This window comes from Danio aesculapii, chromosome 10 (genome assembly GCF_903798145.1).
Source record: "Danio aesculapii chromosome 10, fDanAes4.1, whole genome shotgun sequence".
NCBI classification, from domain to species: Eukaryota; Metazoa; Chordata; class Actinopteri; order Cypriniformes; family Danionidae; genus Danio; species Danio aesculapii.
The window spans coordinates 9,226,896-9,250,186 of NC_079444.1; the positions used below are offsets into that span (position 1 = coordinate 9,226,896).

General features: G+C 34.2%; 1 protein-coding gene across 1 annotated transcript in view; it reads right to left on the reverse strand.

Annotated features, from left to right (window-relative positions):
* Positions 1 to 23,291, reverse strand: part of tjp2a (tight junction protein 2a (zona occludens 2)) — a 56,381-nt gene that overhangs the window by 14,487 nt on the left and 18,603 nt on the right. Inside the window, exons 3-11 of the mRNA XM_056466562.1 lie at positions 11,237 to 11,290; positions 8,595 to 8,719; positions 8,036 to 8,138; positions 6,620 to 7,343; positions 6,429 to 6,532; positions 3,974 to 4,127; positions 2,068 to 2,179; positions 624 to 742; positions 418 to 520 (exon numbers count right to left, since the gene is read on the reverse strand). Coding sequence (XP_056322537.1) covers positions 418 to 520; positions 624 to 742; positions 2,068 to 2,179; positions 3,974 to 4,127; positions 6,429 to 6,532; positions 6,620 to 7,343; positions 8,036 to 8,138; positions 8,595 to 8,719; positions 11,237 to 11,281 — 1,589 coding nt within the window. The 5' untranslated portion in view covers positions 11,282 to 11,290. The remainder of the gene's footprint in view (positions 1 to 417; positions 521 to 623; positions 743 to 2,067; positions 2,180 to 3,973; positions 4,128 to 6,428; positions 6,533 to 6,619; positions 7,344 to 8,035; positions 8,139 to 8,594; positions 8,720 to 11,236; positions 11,291 to 23,291) is intronic.

Sequence of the window (23,291 nt, forward strand, 5' to 3'; positions counted from 1 at the left end):
TTAGTTATGATACCCAAAATCATCCCGCATAAATCTGCAGATTTTTAACACAATTCTGCAGAGAAATTGCAAAAAATTTCTGCAGATTCCGTCTGGACCTAATCAACAGATACTATCTTGATTACATTCATAAATATTTATATTGCTGAGGTCCTGCCATACAACTTTATGTTAAGGGTTATCCATCACACACACATTAGAAATCAAAAATCTCTTGTGGGGAGATTCCAGATACACACATATATATATATATATATATATATATATATATATATATATATATATATATATAAAAATAATAAATAATAAAATAAACGCTATGCATCCCAATTAAAACATTCTTTTTATAGTAAATAACTAACATTAACTAATGATTCCTTAATAAAAAAACATCATATTAATTATATTAATACAAACCCATATATTTCCTGCTCTTCTGGACTGGGTAGCAAGGGAACCTTTGGCAAAGGTTTTGCTTTTACTGGAACTGTTTTTGGAGCAGCAATTACCACAGGAGGAGCTGCGAAAAAAAAAATCAAATCAAAGTTTCTTCTGATGTTTTCATTCAGTAGAATTATGAGATCTTATTTTGAGAATTCTTGTGTCTATAGGAGCTGCGCTACCTGGAGACTCGCTGCGAGGCTCTTCTTTCTCTACGGGTGGAGGCGGCAGATCCACCGGCGCTGATACAAATGGAGTGGGCATCGCTCCCATTTTAGCCAGTCTTTTAGGAGGCTCGTCTCTTCAAGGAAAACATCGGAAAGGCAGTTAAACTAGTCTAATTAGTAGACTTATTTTGTTTGAACATTTTTCTATTGTTTGATGTATTTTTGTTTTAACTAAATATGCAGATTTCACAAATGTAGATAGTTTAGTAATGGAATTATATCGGGTTACACCAAGTCAAAATTAAGACTTAAGATTATATTATGAATTAAGTTTCAGTCTAATGCAGTGCAAAACGCTAAGGATTTTTTAAACTTGCCCCTTTAAAAATGACAATTTAGTTATTTTTTAGCCACATATTTTGTCACACATAATGTTTAAAAATGAGCAAACTCTAGTTATATTCATACACATTTTTTTTCCAGCATAATATTTCTTTAAAAAAAAGCAATCGTTAAACGTTTCTTTTTTTAGATGGACTGTTGGTTGTACCGATTGGGTAGCTTTACATTGAAAGAAAAATTAAGACCCTTTTAAAATGATTTAACCACCATATTTCAGTGAATTAAAATTTTTTTGAGACCAACACCCTGTTATAAATGCAGGCAGTTATAATTAATCACATACATTTCATAAATATAATTTAAAAATAATCTATAATGTAAAATATTATTTAAGATTTTGTTCCTGAGTAATATATAGTTATTTGAAATGGGGCTAAAAATTGCATGGTAAAAATAAAAATGTTTTTCAAAACTGCATTTCAATGCTGATTTGTAAAAACTAATATTTAGTTAATCACCATGTTAACAAGTATGGATACATTTTTTGTACAGTCAATTTCTGTAAAATGTTAATCAGTGCTGAATGTTGGATATTATCACCCAGATTAAGTGTCTCGAATTTTTTCTCCTTACTAATTAAATAATTACACATGAAAGCTATAATCCATTGCAGTATTAGTTCGGCTGCCTTATGCTAGTAATACAAACCATAGCTAGTTGTTCTAAAGCATACCTTGACTGTAGTATAAGATGTTAACTTAGAAAACTCTATTATACTAACAGCTCATTAACAATTTACAATAAGGTCTTATAGTTAGTTAATGCATTAATAGCAGAAAGCAATACAATTGTTAAAGTTATTTCTGTTAATGTTAGGAAATAAAAGTACAACCAAACACTATTAGTTTGTGCCCATTAAATAATACTAACATATATATTTTTGAAAGAAATAATTTAAATGTGAAAATTAACATTAACTAAAATGAATTTGTTAATGCTTTAAAACAATATCTATCGCTAGTTTATTCTACATGTTAATAAGTGGAACCTCATTGTAAAGTGTTTCCAGCTACTCAAATGTTTGCAGACAATAGGTTGTTAATTCTCAATGCATTACCTGTTTTTGTCCTGTAACCTCTCATTGGAGGAGTGTGAGGAGAGGTCTGAGTGATGACTCCGCCGATCCTCCTGAGGAGAATATGAGCGGTACGACTCTATCTCAGAGATATCTGCAACACACACACACACACACACAGGTCATCAGCACACACTTTAACACGCAGGATTCAAGGATAATTCATATCTGCAGTGCAAACTGATGAATTTGGGCATGATAAATTGACAGAAGACCAAAGTATACTTCAGTTTTTTCATGGATGTACAGTTCTCATGAAACAAAATGTCATCATTAGCAAGCCAAGTTTGTAAAAAAATCTTTATTTGTATTGGGATGCACTTCCTTATTTTTGGTTTGTGCCTAGGAAAGGTGTTGGTTTTTGCGTAATGTCTTAATTATATATTATTCATATTTGTTTTGTCACTAAATGTACTCAGGTCTCTTGATTGCACAAGAAAAAAAATAATCACCTTAGGGAGACAAATAAAGACAAAGATTGATTGATTGATTGTACTTTGTTTGTCTGATGTGTCACAGTTAGAGGAAATATAGATGACAAAACAAGTGATGTCTACACTTAAGAGTCCCTCTGGAATTAAGCCTTTTTTATTTTTATATTTGCAACCTAAAATGACTGATTTTGTTATGGCTTTTATTAAAACATTTGGAATTATGTGCTTCAATTCTTCCGGTTTGCTGTAAAAATACACCAAAATCATGGAAAATGTCTTTTTTTCCACCTTAAAACCACTGGACTCATGAAAGTTCTGGAATGAATAGTTTAAGTAATTAGTGAAGGAGTTAATAGATATCTAAAACTCTAATTTAAATGAGTACAAAGAAAATGTATTGTGCATAACTTTTGGAAAGAAATAGTGGAAACGCTACACAAGGAGAAATCTTTCTAAAGTTCACACATACTGCTGAACAGAAGATTACTTTAAAAAGACTACATTCGACAATGCACAATAAAACAGTACACTTTGGGCAATAAACTCCAAGTTTCATACTTGTATTTAGAGGCTAAAATGGCAGAAAAAGCGTAACACAAACTAATTAAAACCAAACATATTTTCTAACATGTTATATTATACAAATGGTTTTCAAAACATGGCACAAGTCTTACTGGAGTTTACAAAATGACATTTTCATAAGCTTTGGATTTTGGGGAGGGTTTATGTAATCCCCCTCAACCCAAAAGCCTCTCTCTCCAATTCAGTGTCAGTACAGCATTTGGACAAACTCGAGAGGTCAAAGGTCTCTGAGAGATTAGAGTTGGGTACCACAAAAATATCATGAAATATCACACACAGACAACCCCTAAAACGTCAGATATACCATAAAAAAAATTGATGACAAAAGGATCACATCACAGCCCTAAAATACTAATTAATTGGCAAGTTTTACATATTTATACTTTGCTACTGCTCTTTACTAGATTTTAAGTTTTTAATAAAGTCAATTATAAGGACAGAATGGGGCTGGATAATATGACAAAAAAAAAATCTCATATCACGATACAAGTAATCTCATATCCTAATAATGATAACGATATTTATATTCAATAAATTACATGTAATCAAAAATCTTAAATAGTGATAGAATATATAATTAAGAGACCACTTGAAAATTCAGTTTTTCTTGATTTAGTGGCTCTGTTAGTTATGAGTGTTGAGTGAAAATGGTAATATTAATTTCATTTTATAAATGTCTTATAACATTTCTTCCAAATAAAAATATTATAATTTAGATTTTTAGATTTAGATTTTTTTTTTGATGATTTTTATAATGATAAACAAACCTGTATAAAACATGGCACATTTTTGTTATTGTAAGCACAAAAAAAAGTGCTAATAAATAAATGACAGCATTTTAATTCACTTATAGGATCTTGAGATCTACTCACCATCCATTTCCGAGTCGCTGTCTGCCATTGGTGGAATGCGGATGAGCACCTGACTGCGATCCCTCTGCACCACCAGCTGCAGCTTCCCACGAGACTTCTCAATCAACTTCCCTGCGTCGCTCAGAGACAGATTCTCTGTGACCGTACCGTTGATCTGACACAACATAAGCATTAATTAATAACATATACACCCCTATTAAAAAGTCTAAGCTGAATATCTGTAATGCTCAGCGAACATTTATAGAGCATGTGTGGTTGCTGCATGTGGTTGAAACAGCATGCAATAGTTTTCCCCAAGTTTATCTGCACCACTGGTTCTGGAGATATTTTTCGTATTAATTTTTTCCATAGGGATTTTAAAAAGCCTTTTTATAGTGTTATAATCCCTGAACCTAACCAAAGAGCTAGTAGAAAATCATCAAGGAAGCCTTTAGGGTGAGCAAATTATGCGGTAATTTAGATTTCTGGATTAACTATTCCTTTAAGCATTTTGAAAGCAACTGACAGTGTTGTATCAATTGATTCTTGTGAATGGGCAAAAAAAAAAAAATTGTAGCATTTGTTCCTTGCTGTGACTCTTACTACAGCAACAGAAATTGTATTGGAAAAAAGTTTGAAAGAATTTTTTATAATGAATTTTTAGCTGCCAAAAATTATCAGCTGAAAATGACATTATCCTTTTTGGTAAACTGACAAAAACGGGCAAAACTATGAGCCAAAAAAGGCAAATGCTTCACCAGTGTTCAGTGTGTTGGTTTCACTCTCCCTCCAGCCATTGTTACTGTGGGGTGTAAATCAGCTTTCACACCGAATGCAGAAATCACGGGGCTTTGAAACCCATTCATTTCAATAGCGGTTTGTCGTAGGCTGGCTGGTTTGCATGCACACCATGGTCAAAGTTCAAAATAGATCAATATTCCACTCTGTGGATATTCCACTCATGTAACCATATATTTAAAATTTGATTATCAATCAAATGTGGTTATTTTATTGGCTTGTTTTCTCTTTTAAATCAGTAGAATTTAAGTTATTGAGTTACATTTTTAATAAGTTATACAAAATTACTTTATACAAATTAATAAAATAATAAATAAATTTTTCGGTCAAGTGCACCCAGAATTTTCAGTTTCAGCCCAGAATTTTAATTTTGGTACATACTTTTATTTTATTAGAACGGGAAAGTATTTCAGACAGGAAGCAACGTTGGTGAGATGGCTTTAACAAAGCATATACAATTAATTAAAAACCTCAGAGCTCACAGCAGATCTGACTTTAAAGGGGTGGTCCACTACGATATCATATTGCGAACTTTAGTTGATGTGTAATGTAGCTGTGTGAACATGAACAACATCTCTGAATGTATTACGCTCAATGTTCAATGCAAAGAGAGACATTGACTTTTACAGAGTTAGCTTAGCAAAGCCTACAGCAAACGAAGTTTGGAGACTAAAAAAAATACATCTGGGTAAGTGAGATCGCAAACGCTTCAATGACACAAAGACAGAAGTGCTTACAGAATAATTTTAATTATGTTCCAGAGAATTATAAAAAAATATCTCTCCCAGTTCAGTGCTGGATTCGGCTAAAAACTTCTCAAAGGAGCAGCTTCAACCATAATAGAAAAAGCTGTGGATTGTGTGCCACAACCTGCAAGTAATTTTTTTTGTTAAAATTGATTATTACATATCCAGTTTCTAGCGTTACTGGTATGTTGTAGCAAGGATGTAAAGGATGTAAACAACGGCAAATGCTGTTTGACACTGCTTACAATTTAGCTACAAATTCATATTTATCAGTGAAACCGCTGTAAACACCCACAATCTTTACCTCGCTGCAGTGTCTCTCTATGCGCATGCTTTCCCTGCGTTCTACATCTCAAATAACGAACTCACAAAAGATATGTGAACATTTCATACTACTTACACATGTTTATTCTGAATATATGTGTAAGACACTTGTCAGATTTTATTTTAGAGAGCAGGCGTGAGGTTTAGCCGTGTCCTCAGTGTCATTTTATGTCTGATTCAAGCACAAAATGATAATGCTAACATCTACTCTGACTGACAGTATTTACACAATGCAATAGCGCCTGCTTGTTAGGCAACGTGATGACGTGGAGCCGATCCGCGAATCACAGCACATGTTAGATGACCAATCAGAGCCTCTTGAGGACGTGCCTTTCGGAGGAACTAGAAAATATGACAGTCATTTTCATGTTAGCTGTATTTAATCAAAGTAAGATATCTGAAAAAAATGACATGATTTTCTACAATTGAAGCATGAGCACACATTGCCTTGCATCTTATAAACACAACCAAGCCTTGAAAATACACTCTGGACCACCCCTTTAAAATTGTAATCGTGGAGAAATTGTAAATATGGAGAAAATTAGTTTTTACTTTCAGAACCCAACTCCCCATGCCCCATGTTCTGTGTGGTTGTTCCAGAAACATACTTTCAGAATAATGTCTCCTTCTTGTAGTTTGCCTTCTTTGGATGCAAGGCCCGTGTTAGTCATCTCTTTGATGAACAACTGACTGCCTAGACGAAGGCCATATTCTGAAAACAACACAAAACAATAATAAGAGGTTAAGTTTTATGCTGAAACAAATAACAAAAATATAAGTAAGATGATGCATTAACTACCATCATTGGGACGGTTTTTGAGGAGAGTAACATTGAGTGGCTTCTCCAAGGGATTTTGTCGGAGTGGTGCAGGTGAGGGTGAACGATCCAATCGGTCTCGGCTGCTGCTCTTCTTCATGGAGTCATCCTGGTGTGAGCCGTATCTCCTGCGCTCATTGTCACTGGTGAGATTCTCTCTGCTGTAGCCTCGAGCAGGTTCAGGTCTATAGTGTGTATCTGGACTGTGCGTTCTGTCCAGCGTGCGATCACTGCGGTATCGTGTGTCTGGACTTCGCTCTCGGTCCAGGTTGTGTTCACTGCGATAGCGTCGATCTCGATCTGGGCTGTAGTTGCGGTCCAGTGTGCGATCGCTTCGATAACGGTGGTCTGGACTGCGGTCACGATCCAAGGTATTTTCACTCCTGTAACGGCGATCGGGGCTGCGCTCGTGGTCCAGCATTCGTCCGCGGCTGCCGTCCCGTCTGTATTGTCTGTCAGGACTCACGCCGCGCTCCATGCTCCTCCCGCGACTGCGATCATAGTCCCGTTCCCGCTCGTCCGCATAGCCGCCATGCTCCCGCTCTAAACTAGTGTCACGGTTAGGGTAGCTGCGTCCGCTGTAGATGCTGTGCTGGTCCTGTTCATAGTCGTAATCATCGTTGTAGTCGCCGCTGAAGACACGGTCATCAGGGGACGCAGCACGTTTGATCACGTTGACGGGAATTTTTCTACATCGTTTTACAGTCTGGTGGTCAAAATAGAGGACAATTTTTTTTACTGAAACAATGATATATATGAAAGGGTCTACAAAGTATGCTTGAGTATTTTAACATGCATTTTTATATACTCTAAATCAGGGGTCTCAAACTGGCGGCCCGCGGGCCATTTGTGCTCCCTCATCTTCCTCCCTCCGGCCCGCAACTAACGTCAAAATCTACCAAGATTCGGCCAAACATATATTTTTGAATCACTGTTGTGCAGTCGCATATACACTTGTGGTTTTAAGACTTGTATAAAAATGTTCCTTAGTAAAATTTGACAGCTGGCTGAATTGAACATAGTAAATGTGAATGTATACATACTGTTCCCCTCTTTGTTTTAATTTTACAAAAAATAACGAATTTGAGAAGAACAACTGCCAGTAAAGTCAATAAAAGTTACCCAAACTGATTGGAACATAATAATAATTATTACGCCTATTATTAATTTGCAGTATTTTCATATCAATTTAAACTACCCCTTCAATAAGTACAATAAGAAACAAAAGGAAGGAGCTTTGATACTCTGGGGTAAAATGTCTGAGTGCATCAATTACATCAGGTTTCCACTTTTTTCATGTGCTAGAATGTTAAAAAGGTCCTCCTCTGAATTGTCAATCACTAATATAGCCCCTCACCATTTTGAGTTTGAGACCCCTGTTCTAAATGATAAACTCACAATTTTGGCAACTTTGCCACATTTGCGGAGAGTCTGCACTGCAAAGGAGTGTGGGACGCCGTCCATCGGCACAGTGTTGACCTGGACCACTCTGTCATTTTCACTGTAGAACATCATAAAACACTTTTAGGCACAGTCTCTACAATTAATGTTCAAATTCTTCCTATGTTTTCATCCATTGTTGTACATTTAACTGTGGACATTTAGAGTACCACAAAAAGGGAGATTCATTGCATAAAGAAACACCATTTACATCCCACATATTCAAGAAAAAAAAAAAATCAACACTTCAAGGACCAAGGATCACCAATTGAATTGAATATCCAATAACAAGATTTGTGGATGCAGAAGCCATGCTTTTTGTTGCACAACGAGGAATGTTATATTAATTATTATTTTTACTTTAAATTAAATTCATTAGCTTAAAAGTACTTGAAATTAGAACAAAATTTTCTGTAGTTTCAACCCTACAACAGCTTTTCCATTTGGACATTTAAGTGTTACAAATCTTATCACTTGTTCAGGGTTGTGTTGAAATAAATATAATATTATAGCTTACAACAGCAAGCCATCGGCAGGACCTCCTTGCAGCACATCAGATATGACAATTGACATTTCTCCACTTTCTTCGTTTGGATTGTCCCGTCCTCCAGACACCGCTAGGCCGAAGCCCATCTTGGAGTCCTGTATCAAGGCATGGAATTAGTTTCATAAAAATGTAATAAATCCATACATGTATTGATGTGGAGGGTTTTTCTGATCTTTTAATCCAATATTGGAAAATAAGCTTGCATAACATCAGCTTGAAACATTGCATGAAACATTGCAAACCTATGCAGAGGGTTTGTGTTAGAGTCAGGGCTGGTAAGAAAACTGAACTTTACATTTTTTTCTTGCCTTCAAACTAAAATTTCGACTAGCTCAGGAAATGGCTATTTAGTATTTAGTGTCATTCACTTGTGATCGGATTCCTAAAAACACACCAACATCAGCTGGAAACAGCATCGCAGAGTTAAAATTACATCTAGAGGTTACTAAAGACACACAGTGAAAAAAAAATGTGATAAAAGACTAAAGTTTGATTTGAGTCTAATCTTCCCTTTCAGAAGCATATTTTATTTAAAGGTATAAAGATCCAGGAAGTGTGATATACACCATTCTTTGATGCCCATTTTACTTGAAGCAGAAGAGTCACAGAAAAAAATGTGTGTGTTAAGCCTGATTTATACTTTTGCAGACCTCCACTGACCGCGCACGCACCTCACGAAACGGACAAGGCTTTTATTTAAAACGACAGGGGGCGGTCAAAAGAAACCCACCGTAAAGTCAATTGGATAAACAGAGAAGTAAAAAAATTCTGGAACTACATCGTATCATTGATATCATTCAATATTTTTAAACTAATTATTTGTATTATTTTTATAAATTATTTTAATGATTATAAGCAGTTTTATAACCATTCAAGATCCCTTGCTTTTGTTCATATCTCAGACAGTTTTACAGATTAAAGTTTATTAAAATATTAATGACAAGAGAACATGGGTTGCTCCACAAATACATTTTTTTATTATGGCACAAATAAAAAATAAAAAAAATAAAAAAAATAAAAAAACAATTACATTTACTAAAAAACACAGATTTTTTTTTAGATTTAGCTTGCTCCACAATTCACACATTATTGTCTGGCTAGTCCTCTACTTATATGTTAAAAATGCAGTAATGGTCTGACATTCCTGACTATTATCACCAATATACCCTAGATAAATAGGGCATCAGTATATTGTAAACTGATAGGTTCAAATATTCCTTTCCAGCTATCAAATAAAAATTATTTGTTCCTTAATTATAGTTTTGTAACTATTAAACTCTTTTAAATTCTAAATTGTAACATATACATCAGTGTAAAACCTATGAATAGTGGAAAAACATATTCTGTAATTGAGTATCTGGGTCTTCATTTTTGCCATGGCATCTTTCGCTTTTTTTAAACTTGCCCCTCAAATTTTTCTAAACTTTTTAACAAAAACTGTCTTCCTTTCCCATGGCTGTTGCAATTTCTAGCCAAGAATTATTGGTCATCTGGTTATTCCTATGGTCACGCATGGACGGATCATAAAGATGTCTGTACAGTCGTACTGTTTAAGACAAAATCTCTTCAAAGTGATTTATATTCAGCTCAAATGAAATGTGGTGCCATGCGAACTGTTTGCTCAAGTCTCAAAAAAAAAAAAATTGTGCGCTGTGCCAGCTGAAATCATGTTGCGCGCACCCTAAGCGAACCTCCGCAAACACAGTGATGACGTCACATTCACCACGCGCACTCAAGCGGACGGGTCGAGTAAAAAAACAGGCTTAAGAGTCCACCCAATTTGGTCCAATGACGGTGTCCACTGGATGGATTAAGGTTTACTGCACATTTGACCTTTTCAGTGCACACACCAGTTTGACTTGAGTTCAGTTATCATCTGACACCAATATGATACATTTTGGGTTGAAATGCCAATCAATTGTTTATCATCTTTATTTTAACTTTCTATGCATTTGCTGTCCTCTTTCACTATTTTTTTTATTGTACTCATTCTCCTAGATGCTCATGTTGCTAATAAATAAATCGCCTTGGCCATTGGTCTACCTCAAGGATACATACTCATCAGCCTTGATTTTGAGACAGAGGCTATTGACTATCATTTAAATGTCCACATCTGAACTTGCTCAAGTATTTTTGATTAGTCCACTTAGATAAACACCTTTGAACTACATGCAATATTTTCTCTAATCAGAGGTCATGATCACTATTATAGATATAAACCTACTAAACTCACGGTTTTCCAAGTACACCAAGCTAAAATAACATTACAATTAAACAAGGGCCAGGCACCCGATCTAGGTTAGTTGAGCAAACGTTTTGTCATTCTAAATAAAATAACTCTTTTTCCATCTAAATAAAGTTAAACGAATATCAAGAGCTTCCCAATTCTCCACTCCTCTTTATTTACTCTGAATGTCAATGTTAAGACAATGCAAGACAACCAAGCAACATTATTAGTACTATTTTGTGCTGCTCTTGATAGATTGCCTTGATCATTATGAAAATGAGTTCCTGCATCAGTTTTTCATTGAAATAACATCTTGTCCTATTAGTAAATGTGGTCCTAGAAGTAAGCAATCAGAAAGAATCAGAGGTTCAGATGCAGTACTCACCCGCTGTAGGGTCACAGTGTACTGCTCCCACACCGTCTCCTCCATGACTGGGTTCTGAAACAGAACAAACAGGCTTATTTGTAGGACAGTGATGGACAGAGTCAAGTTACAGCAGACATCAGTGATCTACTGAGCAAAATCTGCAGTGTGGTGCTGCCGCAGTGAAAAAGTATACGAGGGTCCAGCCCGATTACACAGGGTAAACGGAATAAACAATGAACTGAAGATCTAAAGCCTAGAGAAAAATCTTTTATATATGCACCCAGAACCAATAAATTGAACAGAACAGCAAGAAAAGAACTATTTGATAATAATGTACTAATGGTCCACAAAAATGATGGTTCAGCTCAGTTTTGAAGTCTTGATTCACCGTGATTTCAGTACAGCAAAGAAGAAAAGTAAGCATTGAATTTCCTTTTTTTAAAAGCAGTTTACTAAACAAAATGCGTCTTGTCTTTAAATAAATTGAATTACAAATACAACTTTGAGACTGAAAATAATTGATCTCAGTAGTACTGGGCGATTTGGCATAAAATCAAAAGTTCGATTAATTAAACATTTTAACTCGATTAAGATTAATAAACCATTATTTTATTTCTTTTTATTTATTTATTTATTTCTCTCATTGTTCACGGACAAGTTTTAAATGCCATCTAAAGGTATCTGTGGCACAGCTTCCAATCATAGTCAATGTAGTGCAAAGTAAGGCTCAAGAATGAGTCAATCGTCCTACTTGACCAGAGATCAGATGTGGCTGCAAAGTGGCTGCAAAGGTAGAAATCAGCCACAGCCTTTAACAGAGCAGGGTTACGTGACACGGAGAGAAAGCAATTGAAAAAAATTTGTCCTGGAAAAGTTTGATCAATTATAGATTCTGAATGTCAATTTCGATTACTTTTTGATTAATCACCCAGCCCTAGATCTCAGCTAATGTTGTATATTTAGAATCTTATTAGTTTCACATTAAAGGCAACAGTTAACAACCGACTATTCCATTCAACTCCTTTTATTTTTAGGAAAAACACTTGCGTTTAACAAAAAAATTTATGCAAAGATAGTAATAAAAACAAGAAAGTTTTTGTTCCTCTTAATATCTATTATAGTTAAAATAAATGTATGTTTCTACTCCAATTTATTGATAAAATTGAAGGGACTTTCATAACGCTATAAAACTGCACATACTAAAAGATCAATGTTGCCATTTAAAGGGACAGTTCACCTAAAATTAGAAATTACTCCGTATTTACTCTCCCTCACAATTACAAACTTTTATGAGTCTTTTTATTCTGTTAAATAGAAAAGTTGAAAAAATATTAAAATATCTTCTTCTGCGTTCATTATAAGAAAGAAACTAAAATATGTTTGGAACAAGTGAAGAGTGAGTAAATGGCAGAAATATCCCTTTCAAAATCTGCATCAATTTAGATTTATTACAAAGAGAATATATAAAAAGACCCATAAAACTTAAACAGTAAGAAATACCATCTACAGTTACACCTCAAAATGACACCACAAGCACAGTTTGTGTTGCATCTGCCCTTATTACACATGCATTTGAAGGAATTTCCATTTCACACAGAATTTAGCTAATTAAAGTAGTTTCAGGTTTGCTTAAGTCAATATACAACTATGTGTACCATGATTAAATGCACAAAGAAGTCTTAAACAATTTTACCCCTAACACAGCAATAACAGTTGCTCTAGGAGAAAATTTCCGCAGCTTGTAATTACAATCAAAAATAGTTCACCCAAAAGTCACCCTCAAGTGGTTCAAAACAGGGCTGGGCGATTAATTAAAGTAATCGAAATTGACATTCAGAACCAATAATCGATGTAATTTTTCCAGGCCAATTTTTTCAATTACTTACCTTACTGCATGTGTCACATGACCCCGCTCGATGATTGAAAGCTGCGCCAGAGGTGCCTTGAGATGGCATATTTTACATAAAAATTAATTGTTAAATTAAAACATTTGTTTACAGAAGATGCAGGAAATGCAGGAATTGTTTTATTAAGAAGAGATACTGCTTATTTTCTACTTTTAATGTGAAAAACATTGAAAATTGTTTATTTTGTTTACAAAAGTGCAAGTTGTTTATTTTTTAAAACTTGTCAGTGACCTATGAGGGCAAAATAAATAAATAAAATAATTGTTCATTATTCGTAATAGAGTTAAAAATGTTCAATTAATAGAGATTTTGATTTTAGGGGAAAATGCCCAGCCCTAGTTCAAAAACTTTAATTTCTTTCTACAGTTGAACACCAAATAATATATTTTGAAGAAACCATTGAAATCTCCATAGTTACAGGTTTCCAACATTTTTCAAAATATCTTCTTTTGTGTTCAACAGAAGAAAGAAAATCCAAAAGGTTTAAAATGATTAAATATTGGTTGGTAAAAATTGGTTGAAAGATTCTTTTAGCAAATGTACGGCATGATCACTTTAACCTATTAAGCGTACATTATTTATAAGGGATTATGTCAAGATGAAGCCTGGTCACAGAGTTAGACACCATAAACATGACCATCTGCATCAGTCAGAGAGCTGTAAATGCCTCCAGTTACCTTTTCATCTACCCGTGCGCACACTGGCCGATTATGATTGTTGCTCTTTAATCTCCTCAGCTGAATCTGCATCCCAGTATTGCCCTAAATAATTCTCAACCTAGAATCCACAACTGGCACACAACTGAGCCTTTTAGCATTTAATGTCTAAATGATTTCCACTTGTTTTCTTTACATGCTATAACCTGATTCTGAACCACCATAAAATATGAAAATCGCAATATTCAAAGCCATCAATAAAAAAAGGTAAAAAATGGCTTACCTTACATTATTTATTATATTTTGAGGTTGTGCTCAAACATTTATTCCACATTCATATACAGTTTTATGTAAATGACAACTCTAGTAGTTCTAGATCAACACAAAATGTTCTAGATTCAAGTGCTCAAATGATCTTTAGGAGTTTTTAGGTCAGTGGACTGAATGTCAAGCATGACCCCGCTGGTTTAGTTGTAGACTGTATGTTTTTATTTTGAAAGCAAGGGATTTTTCCGTTACTGCCCTACTTTTTATATAGGGTCCTATGATTTCTGAGAAGTTGTGAAGGTCATAATAAGGGAATAGCTGTACCAAAAGGAAACCACATTTTAAGAAACACATGATCTTAATCCCTGCAGAATCACTATTTCATTTCTGCAAAGAAATGGTCATAACCGCTACATAGAATCTCAAGATTGCCAACAAAAAATTCTGAACTGTTCCTTTTGAACAGAAGCATACATTTCTCAAAGCAACAACAGTAATAATAATTAAACATATTATTATTACTACTAATAAATACAATTAACATCTGAAAAAAGAAAATTAACACACATTTCATGTACCAAAAAGTGCAATTAAGTTCTTCAATTGTGTAGATGTAATCGGGTATATGCACAGCCGGTGTTTCTTCCCATACCGATAAAGTTCCGGCGAAGAGTGAATGGTTAATGTGACTTTTTTCAATTCCTTTTACAGCATTGATGTTGTAATGTTATTAAAATATAATCAGTTAAATAGACTCCAGCATTCATTTGTTCAAGCGTAAAATGACATAAAAAGCCTTTTACACGCACGCCCCGTCAGAATCAGCAGGCTAGCGCATAGACTCCATTGAAAATACTGAGGTAAAATTAATTTTCATATTTTAAAAGACATGGTGTAAAAAATGTAATTGAATGCACGGGTTTCATTTGTTGAGACCCACTTCATATAGTATTTCAATCAAGCAGTAAAGATCGTTGATTTTCAAAGAAAACATACCCTAAACGCACTGATTTTGTAATGGCATACTGTTCACCGGAAGCGCTTGACCCACTGAAAATTAAAAGTCCTTCTGCATACTTCTGCATATACCCTATTGGTAAACTGTTAACATGTTGCGATTACAACGGTTTAGACAAACTGTTTAAGTTTCAAAAATAGCATAGATAATCATTTACAAAATATACAATCTAAGAAAACTTTAAAAAGTACAAGTTGTTATAGATCATCTGACTTTATATGTGAGAGAAATGCTTTCGTGTGTCAATTAGGTTTTTTTTTTTGAGGAGGGCTGTCGGAAGCTCACAGTTTGATGCTATTGCTGTTGTTTCTTTTTTCCTTTTGTTTTGTTCTAATGCTTTTTTTCCACATGACAAGTCTATTCGATAGGATTGTGCTGTGGTGTGAAAAATATTTATTATTTTGTTTTATGTGCCTTTCCAGAGACTTTGTGATGGTTTAGTCACCAACATTAGTTCTTATAGATGGTATGTTTCCCTTACCGCCATCTATCTATTGATTTGTTTACTTATTGTCTTATTTTTATGCAGTACTATAATTTTTCTATTATTATTTTGCCCTTAAAAATTATTGTTTTTATTTAAATGGTAAATATCTATTCAACATATTTGCTACTATTGTTTGTGATTTGATGTTGTAGTACATTTGCCCTATAACCCATTGCACATTTATTTTGCAAAACTTGCCTCCGATTATGCCTGTAAAAGCACATTGTACATTCATTTTAATAACCTTAAATAAACATGTCAAAAAAAGGTACAAGATGGAATATGAAAAAAATAATTTAAGCAAAGAAAAATGATACTGCAGATATCAAACTAAAGTGCAACATAAATATAACTAATCCTAGCCCTGAATGGCCACTCATTTTAGCATCTATATGAAAATTCCTCATATATATTAAAAACTATTCTTTTATGGATGAATGACTTTAAGTGGTCTAGAAAAACAACAGCAAATAGTTTGGAACATGCTTCACCTCTTTTACAGTAAACTACTGTATTAATAAAAAGACAGCAAAATCACAGTCACATTTTTGTGACATCAGTGAGGTAAACAGAGGATTCTGATGACCGTAAGAAAAGGAAACACCATTTTCATTTACAATTCAACCCAGCAAAAACTAACACGCACGCACGCACACACACACAGTAATAAACTTCTGAAGCCATTCCTAAATCAGAGCATTAAACTTTGATGATCAGTGTATATAATCCAACAGAAATACATCATCCAAACACTGCCAATTCTCCCCACTCATTTTTTCCATCTAATTTTTGACTTATCTTCATAACAATAACAAAAAGTCATAAAATGTTGCATTTAAATGGAAAAATTCACCGCAATGAGAACATTAATAAATGGTGTTGAAGCCATTTTTACACCATAGTCACTAGAGAATCACAGAGAAATAGCCAATGACCCTGAAAGTTGTGTTTTAACATTCAAAGTTATTCGCTCTCTCGCTCTCTCTCTCACACACACACACACACACACACACACACACACACACACGCACACACACACACACACACACACACGCACACACACACACACACACACGCGCGCGCACACACACACACACACACACACACACACACACACACACACACACACACACACACACACACACACACACCTTGTAGAGTAAACCCTGAAATAGCATGTTCTTGCAAAATGTACTCAAATAATCTTTATTTATTTTACAGTGTACCATACCCATACTTTCACCCATAACTAAAACTAAGCACATAATTAATATTTCAAATCTAAGCATCAAACTATGCAGTGAGAGTAGAGAAACAAATACAAGCACAACCAACTAAACTGAAAGTTACACTCTACAAGACAGTAACAGGTCAATCAGTGCGCCGAAAGAGATGAAAGCACGCTTACGATGCCCTGGAGGATGCGGATGGCCTTCATGGTGTGCACCCATTTTCTGTGCAGCGAGAGGACCGTCTTCATGTTGTCACCTCTCCCGTGAACACAATATCTCTGGGCCAAAGAACATCAACCCTCAGTACAATGCATCTGTCTGCCTTTGACGTAAGACTGATGCCGCTGGCCTACATTCTGCACAAATCCCACTGTCCACAGCGAGCCACGCCACACAAAAACGGGGCCGGCGAGAAGCCGTCTGCTAGCTGAGGTATTAAATTAAAAATTGCTTTGAAATTCATCAAATGACACCGCTGTATCTGGGTTGACGCTAAAAGCTTTTTAGAGGGGCAAACTGCTTTTTCTGATCGTCTACGCTCCTGGATTGGGATTGTAAAATGAGCTCCTGAATGTGAGAGACTAGATTAGCAGAGATTTCATCACTTTAATTACAATTGCGAAGGATTACGGGGTTCGAAGCACCTCAGCGTCATTGTTTTCAAAGAAACTGTGATTGTTTAAAGCCGTACAGGATTGAATGGCGTGCTATGATAGGACTGTATTAGTAAATTGTGCTGGCTAAATGTCGCGACTGTTCTTTGATCTATAATGGATTTCGAATTCAGTCTCAAATGTTGTGCAAGAAAGGATTAACGTGTGGCGTGTGTGTGCTGCTCTCAATTCTCTTTTCAGTGATAACTGGAACAGATTACTGAAGAACGATGCAAAAGAATTGATTTCTCTCAGTAAAACTCTTTGAGAGCAAAGGGCTGATGTAAACTGAGGTGTGAATCCAAATTTGAGCTGACTTTGAGGAGCATTCATGAGATAAGCTGTTGATCAGTATTTATCAACAATAAACATGACTGACATATTTCCATTGAACCATACCAGAGTTCGTTTGGAAGCAGGAGACCTAGAGCACACCAATGATCAGATGGCAGCATTTACACTTGCTTAAAGTACTAAGTGAGCAATAATATCTAGGCTTTCCATGATCAGTGTTGGGGAAAGTTACTTTTGAAAGTAATGCATTACAATATCGTTACTCCCCAAAAATAACTAGGCGCTATGCTTTTGATATATGCAAAGTAATGTATTTCATTACTTTTGAGTTCCTTTTTTTACTTTTTTTTTTTTAACCTTGACCTCTTTTAGAACTTGCAGGGTTAAATAGAAGAGCTTTGCATTTAATGGTCCACAACAAATCAATAAATGAATAATAATTTAGGATAATGCTATCTTCTAAAAACTTCCTGACTCCAGAGCTATGCATGCTGTATACAAACTACTAAAAGTTTAAAGCAATTTGTTTGCTTTTGTACTTTTTGTCTTAATAGTCAAGTAAAATCACTGTCCATTGAGACAATCCCTATTTTCCTTTTATTTGATGAGTTTAAAATAATGAGAATACTTCCAACAACAAATGTAAGGCTCTGGTCTGCCATCTTGGTTTTCTCTCTGGTTCCCATAAGAAGCACATTCTCTCGTTGACGCCAGTGGTGTACTGGTTAGTGCATCGACACATGCACTCCGGTGCTTGTGGCGACCAGAGTTCGATTCCGCCTCGTTCACTTTAATTTAGCATTTTTTAAAGATAATTCATTAAAATAATAAGTTACTTGCATTACATTTTTTTAAAAAGTAACTTATTAAATAATATCATAAATACTCGTTACTTATTATTACGTAACTAGCATTACTTGTAATGCATTACACCCAATACTGGTCAAGATAAACATTTTTTACTGTGCGATATATTGTAGAAATTATTCCAATAAATGACATTGTCATGTTAAGACATATTTTTGCCACTGTGTTTATATAATGATTATAAAACAGCATACAAGTCCTGGTTTAAGTCAAACTTAGCTGACTGTTGCCAGTTTGTGAATATTAATGGACAGCTTTCACAGTTTTATCCTCCTTACACTGGCCCCCAGTTAAGTTTCGTATTGATTTTAAAATATTGCTTCTTACCTATAAAGCTTTAAATAATCTAGCTCCTGTTTATCTAACCAACCTCCTGTCTCGCTACAATCCAACCCGCTCTTTAAGATCTCAAAACTCAGGGCTTCTGGTAGTACCTCGAACAACAAAGTTGAGTAAAGTGGGTCAAGCATTCTCATTTATGGCTGCTAAAATCTGGAATAGCCTTCCTGATAATGTCCGAGGCTCAGACACACTTTCTCAGTTCAAAACTAGATTAAAGACCTATCTTTTTAGTAAAGCATACGTTCATGTAAGCATAGTGGTATGATACATGAATGTGCCCCATGCAGGTTTTTGCATCTCGTTTATATACACTATGAACAGAAGCTACGCTAATTATTCTCTTAATTCTCTATTTCCACCTGGGGATACTTATCCCGAGGCCCTCAGAGAACATGCACCGCCACTGATTCTATCCAAGACCAGCGTCGAGATGATCCCAAGATGACCCCAAGGTTTCCATAATCCTAGACCAGGCCGTATCCTAAGCAGCTGCTGTGGTGGTCATGGAGAGCATGAGACTGATTCCTGTGACGCTCAGTGGGCAGACGAGTCTCGCTGACGTCCAGCTTCTTCAGCTCCTAGACTGCAGCTCTGCACAAGACGTTTGGCCATAGGAGAAATGGTCGTGCCCAACTGAGCCTGGTTTCTCTTGAGGTTTTTTAATTCTTCACTTTCACCAATTGGTGAAGTTTGTTCCTCGCAGCTGTCGCCACTAGCTTGCACTTGGGATCTCTAGAGCTGCGCGTCGATGGATTTGCACTTCAGTGTTTGGACTCTCAGTAGTGATTATTAAACCATACTGAACTGAACTTAAACACAGAAAACTGAGCTACACGGTTTCAATTTACAATGATCTTCTATGTGAAGCTACTTTGACACAATTTACATTGTAAAAGCGCTATACAAATAAAGGTGGATTGAATTGAATATAAATAGGCATAAATACCTTCAAGGGACAAAAATGACATGTAAATGTGTATGTAAAATGGCTTTAACTTTATTCATGAATCGTCATTTTTCTGGAAGTGGACTTTAAAACAAAGCTCATTTGGACAACTTCTTTCAAACCTGTTTTCAGGAAAATGTGAAAATTCAACTTCTCCTTGTCTGTTGTAAAGCATTGTCTGTGAAGGAGCCCCCTGAACTTGCTGACACCCACAACGGAGATTAGATGAGACGACAAGAGGCTGGGCAATCAGCTAAAATGTTGCAAACATTAATTTTTAATGTAAACATGAGGGCCGATATTTATTGCATCACCAACTGAACATCATTCAGGTCACGCCCATATTGTCAATATGTTGATTATTGTGGCAGAGGTCATCATACCAGAGTTAATGTCATTTGTTGAGTGTGCACACACACCCTTAAGAGTTCTAATGGCTTTTATTTCCATATTATTAATGAAAATAGTTTTTCCAAGTCCTTGCATGATTTTTCAAACTCAGAAACAGCACTTTTCAAAAACAGAAAGATATGATGTAATAATTTTTGTAAAAATATTACAAAAAAATTAAAGAACCTTTTTGTTTTCTATTTTTATTTCATTTTTTATTCTATTTTGAAATGACAAAGCAAAGCTGAATTCTGCATCATTAGTCCAGTTATCAGTTCAGTAATTCATTCAAAAATCATTATCAAAATGAAATTAAAAATGTTTGTACTGCTTAATATATTTGTGGAAATTATAACATTTTTAGGAATTTATTTTAAGGTACAATTCTCTCTGTTAATATACCATTAACTACAATTTTGGGTTAGAGATGAATAATAAGTAGAATAATATACAAATCGGTATAATCCTTATAGAATCGTTATAAATACCAATAAACAGTCAGAAAGACGTAAAGTATACACATACTTCCCGTATATACTTTGTCACCCTTTACGATAAGTTTCCATTGGTTAATATAAATGTATTTATTCACACAAAATAACAAGAACTAACAGTGAACAACTTTATTTCATTAACTAACATAAAAAAAAGTGGAACTGCTGTAATAAATATTTTGTTCATTGTTTGTTCATGTGAGTAAATGCACTGAACTATCATTAACTAATGGAACCTTATTGTAAAATGTTACCATTATTTTATATCAGAGATAAGCATGGGACGATAACAGTTTTCAAGGTTTACCGCGGTTTGGAAAAGTAAAGGTTTCAAAACCACCAGAATTTTATGCTATCCCGTTCCTAAGGATCATGTAAGATTTTTAATTCACATATTTTTTTTTTGTTTTTTAGGACAAAAGTATCTCCTTCAGAAAAGATACCCAAGGTTCCCTTTTAAATTGTACAGAAGTCAGTGTTTTTGCAAGTAATGATGACAGCAGAAGTCAATGATTCGTTTGAAGTATTTAGCCTGGCCTGTTTTCTACTCCAAAATACTTTAAATGTTTCTCAAAATAAAAATGTATTGTGCTCAAATGGGAAAAAGATTTTTATTTTTTACCCAGACATTTAAAAAGAATATATTTTAGAGCAGTAATCACAATACAGTGAAACCATGATATTTTTATCCAAGGTTATTATACTGTACCATCAGAATCTTATATCGATCCATGCCTAGTCAGAAACATACGATTTTGCAGTCTGCATCAAACTGAAGTGACAAAGTGGTTTTTATTTAAATAAAAAAAAAATTGTAAATGCAAGTAAAGTGCCTAATCTTTTAAATTACTTTTGTGGGCAAAAAACTAATATACAGTGCTCAGCTTAATTGAGTACAGCCCATTTTAAAAATGATTTTTTTTATATACATTTCTCACTGAATATACAGTAGGCAATGTCTTTTGGTGCATTTAAACAAAACAGATAAAATATTTTAGTCACCAAACATAATTAGAAATTGAAAGATAATAGAATTAAATTCAAGCTAAATATTTTTTAAAAATTACAACTTACAAAATTTCAACTAGATTTTTAATTTTTTTTTTTTGCTTCTCTTGATATTTCCTCTTTTTTAAAATTTGTATTTAATATTTTTCTATAACATATAAATTTGGGTGTACTAGTTTTTGGACTGTTACCGCAAGTTATTTTGTTAGACAAGTTCCAAATTTGGCTTTAGTACTGACTAATCTAATGTATATGCACAAATATAATAATGTATAGTTTCCTATTAAAATATGAATTTAAAAGACAGATTTGTGAGGGGTGTACTTATATATGCTGAGTACTGTAGGTGAAGATGTTCCTTAAAATATACAGTTGAAATTAATTATTATTAATTATTAATTATTATTAAACCACCTGAATTATTATTCCCTGTTTATTTTTTTCCCAATTTCTGTTTAACGGAAATATTTTACCACATTTCTAAACATTATAGTTTTAATAATTCATTTCTAATAATTGTTTATTTTATCTTTATCATGATGACAGTGAATAATATTTTACTAGATATTTTCCAAGATACTTCTATACAGCTTAAAGTGACATTTAAAAGCTTAATTAGGTTAATCAGGTTAACTAGGCAGGTTAGGGTAATTAGGCAAGTTATTGTACAACGATGGTTTGTTCTGGTCGAAAAAAAAAATGGCTTAAAGGGGCAAATAATTTTGACCTTAAAATGTTTTTCAAAAAATTAAAAAGTGCTTTTCTAGCTGAAATAAAACAAATAAGACTTTCTCCAGAAGAAAAAAATATTATTAGACATACTGTGAAAATTTCTTTGTTCTGTTAAACATCATTTGGGAAATATAAAAAAATAATAATAATAAAAATAAAAGGGGGGTAATAATTCAGACTTAATAAAACTGTATATAAAATAAGTCTGATCATAAAACATTGAGATATTTATTGGGTTACTGACTAATGGGTAGAGATTTAAAGTATAGTGACTAAGCATAAAGATTTCAAATGACAATTAATTAGTATTTTAGAACTGCAATGTGAGCCTTTGATACGTCATCAAATTATGAACAAAATTTTGTTTTAGTAAATAATAGTAAAACAGGTAGACATTATTTCTTGCCCAGACATCTAGCTTTATACATCTAATGTAAAAAATTAAGCTCCATTACATTTACTCTGATGCTTGAAAAAAGCTTTTGACCCACATACTTATACCACATTATATACATGCTGCATTAAGTGCATAAAATGGGGTTACAGTATTAAATTATGATGGAGTCAAGATTTTTTTGTGTCATTTAATTTTCTCCAAGAACCAAAATATGTAATCCTGAATAAATTAAAATCAAATATGCATTTCCAAGCAAATCCCTGAATCCTAACCCTAACCAATCTCAGCACATCTGAGAAAAGTTTGTAAAAAGCCACTTACAATAAAGCAACATGATTATACCCACATCTATATCATTTAAAGCAACAAAACCAGGTGTTATG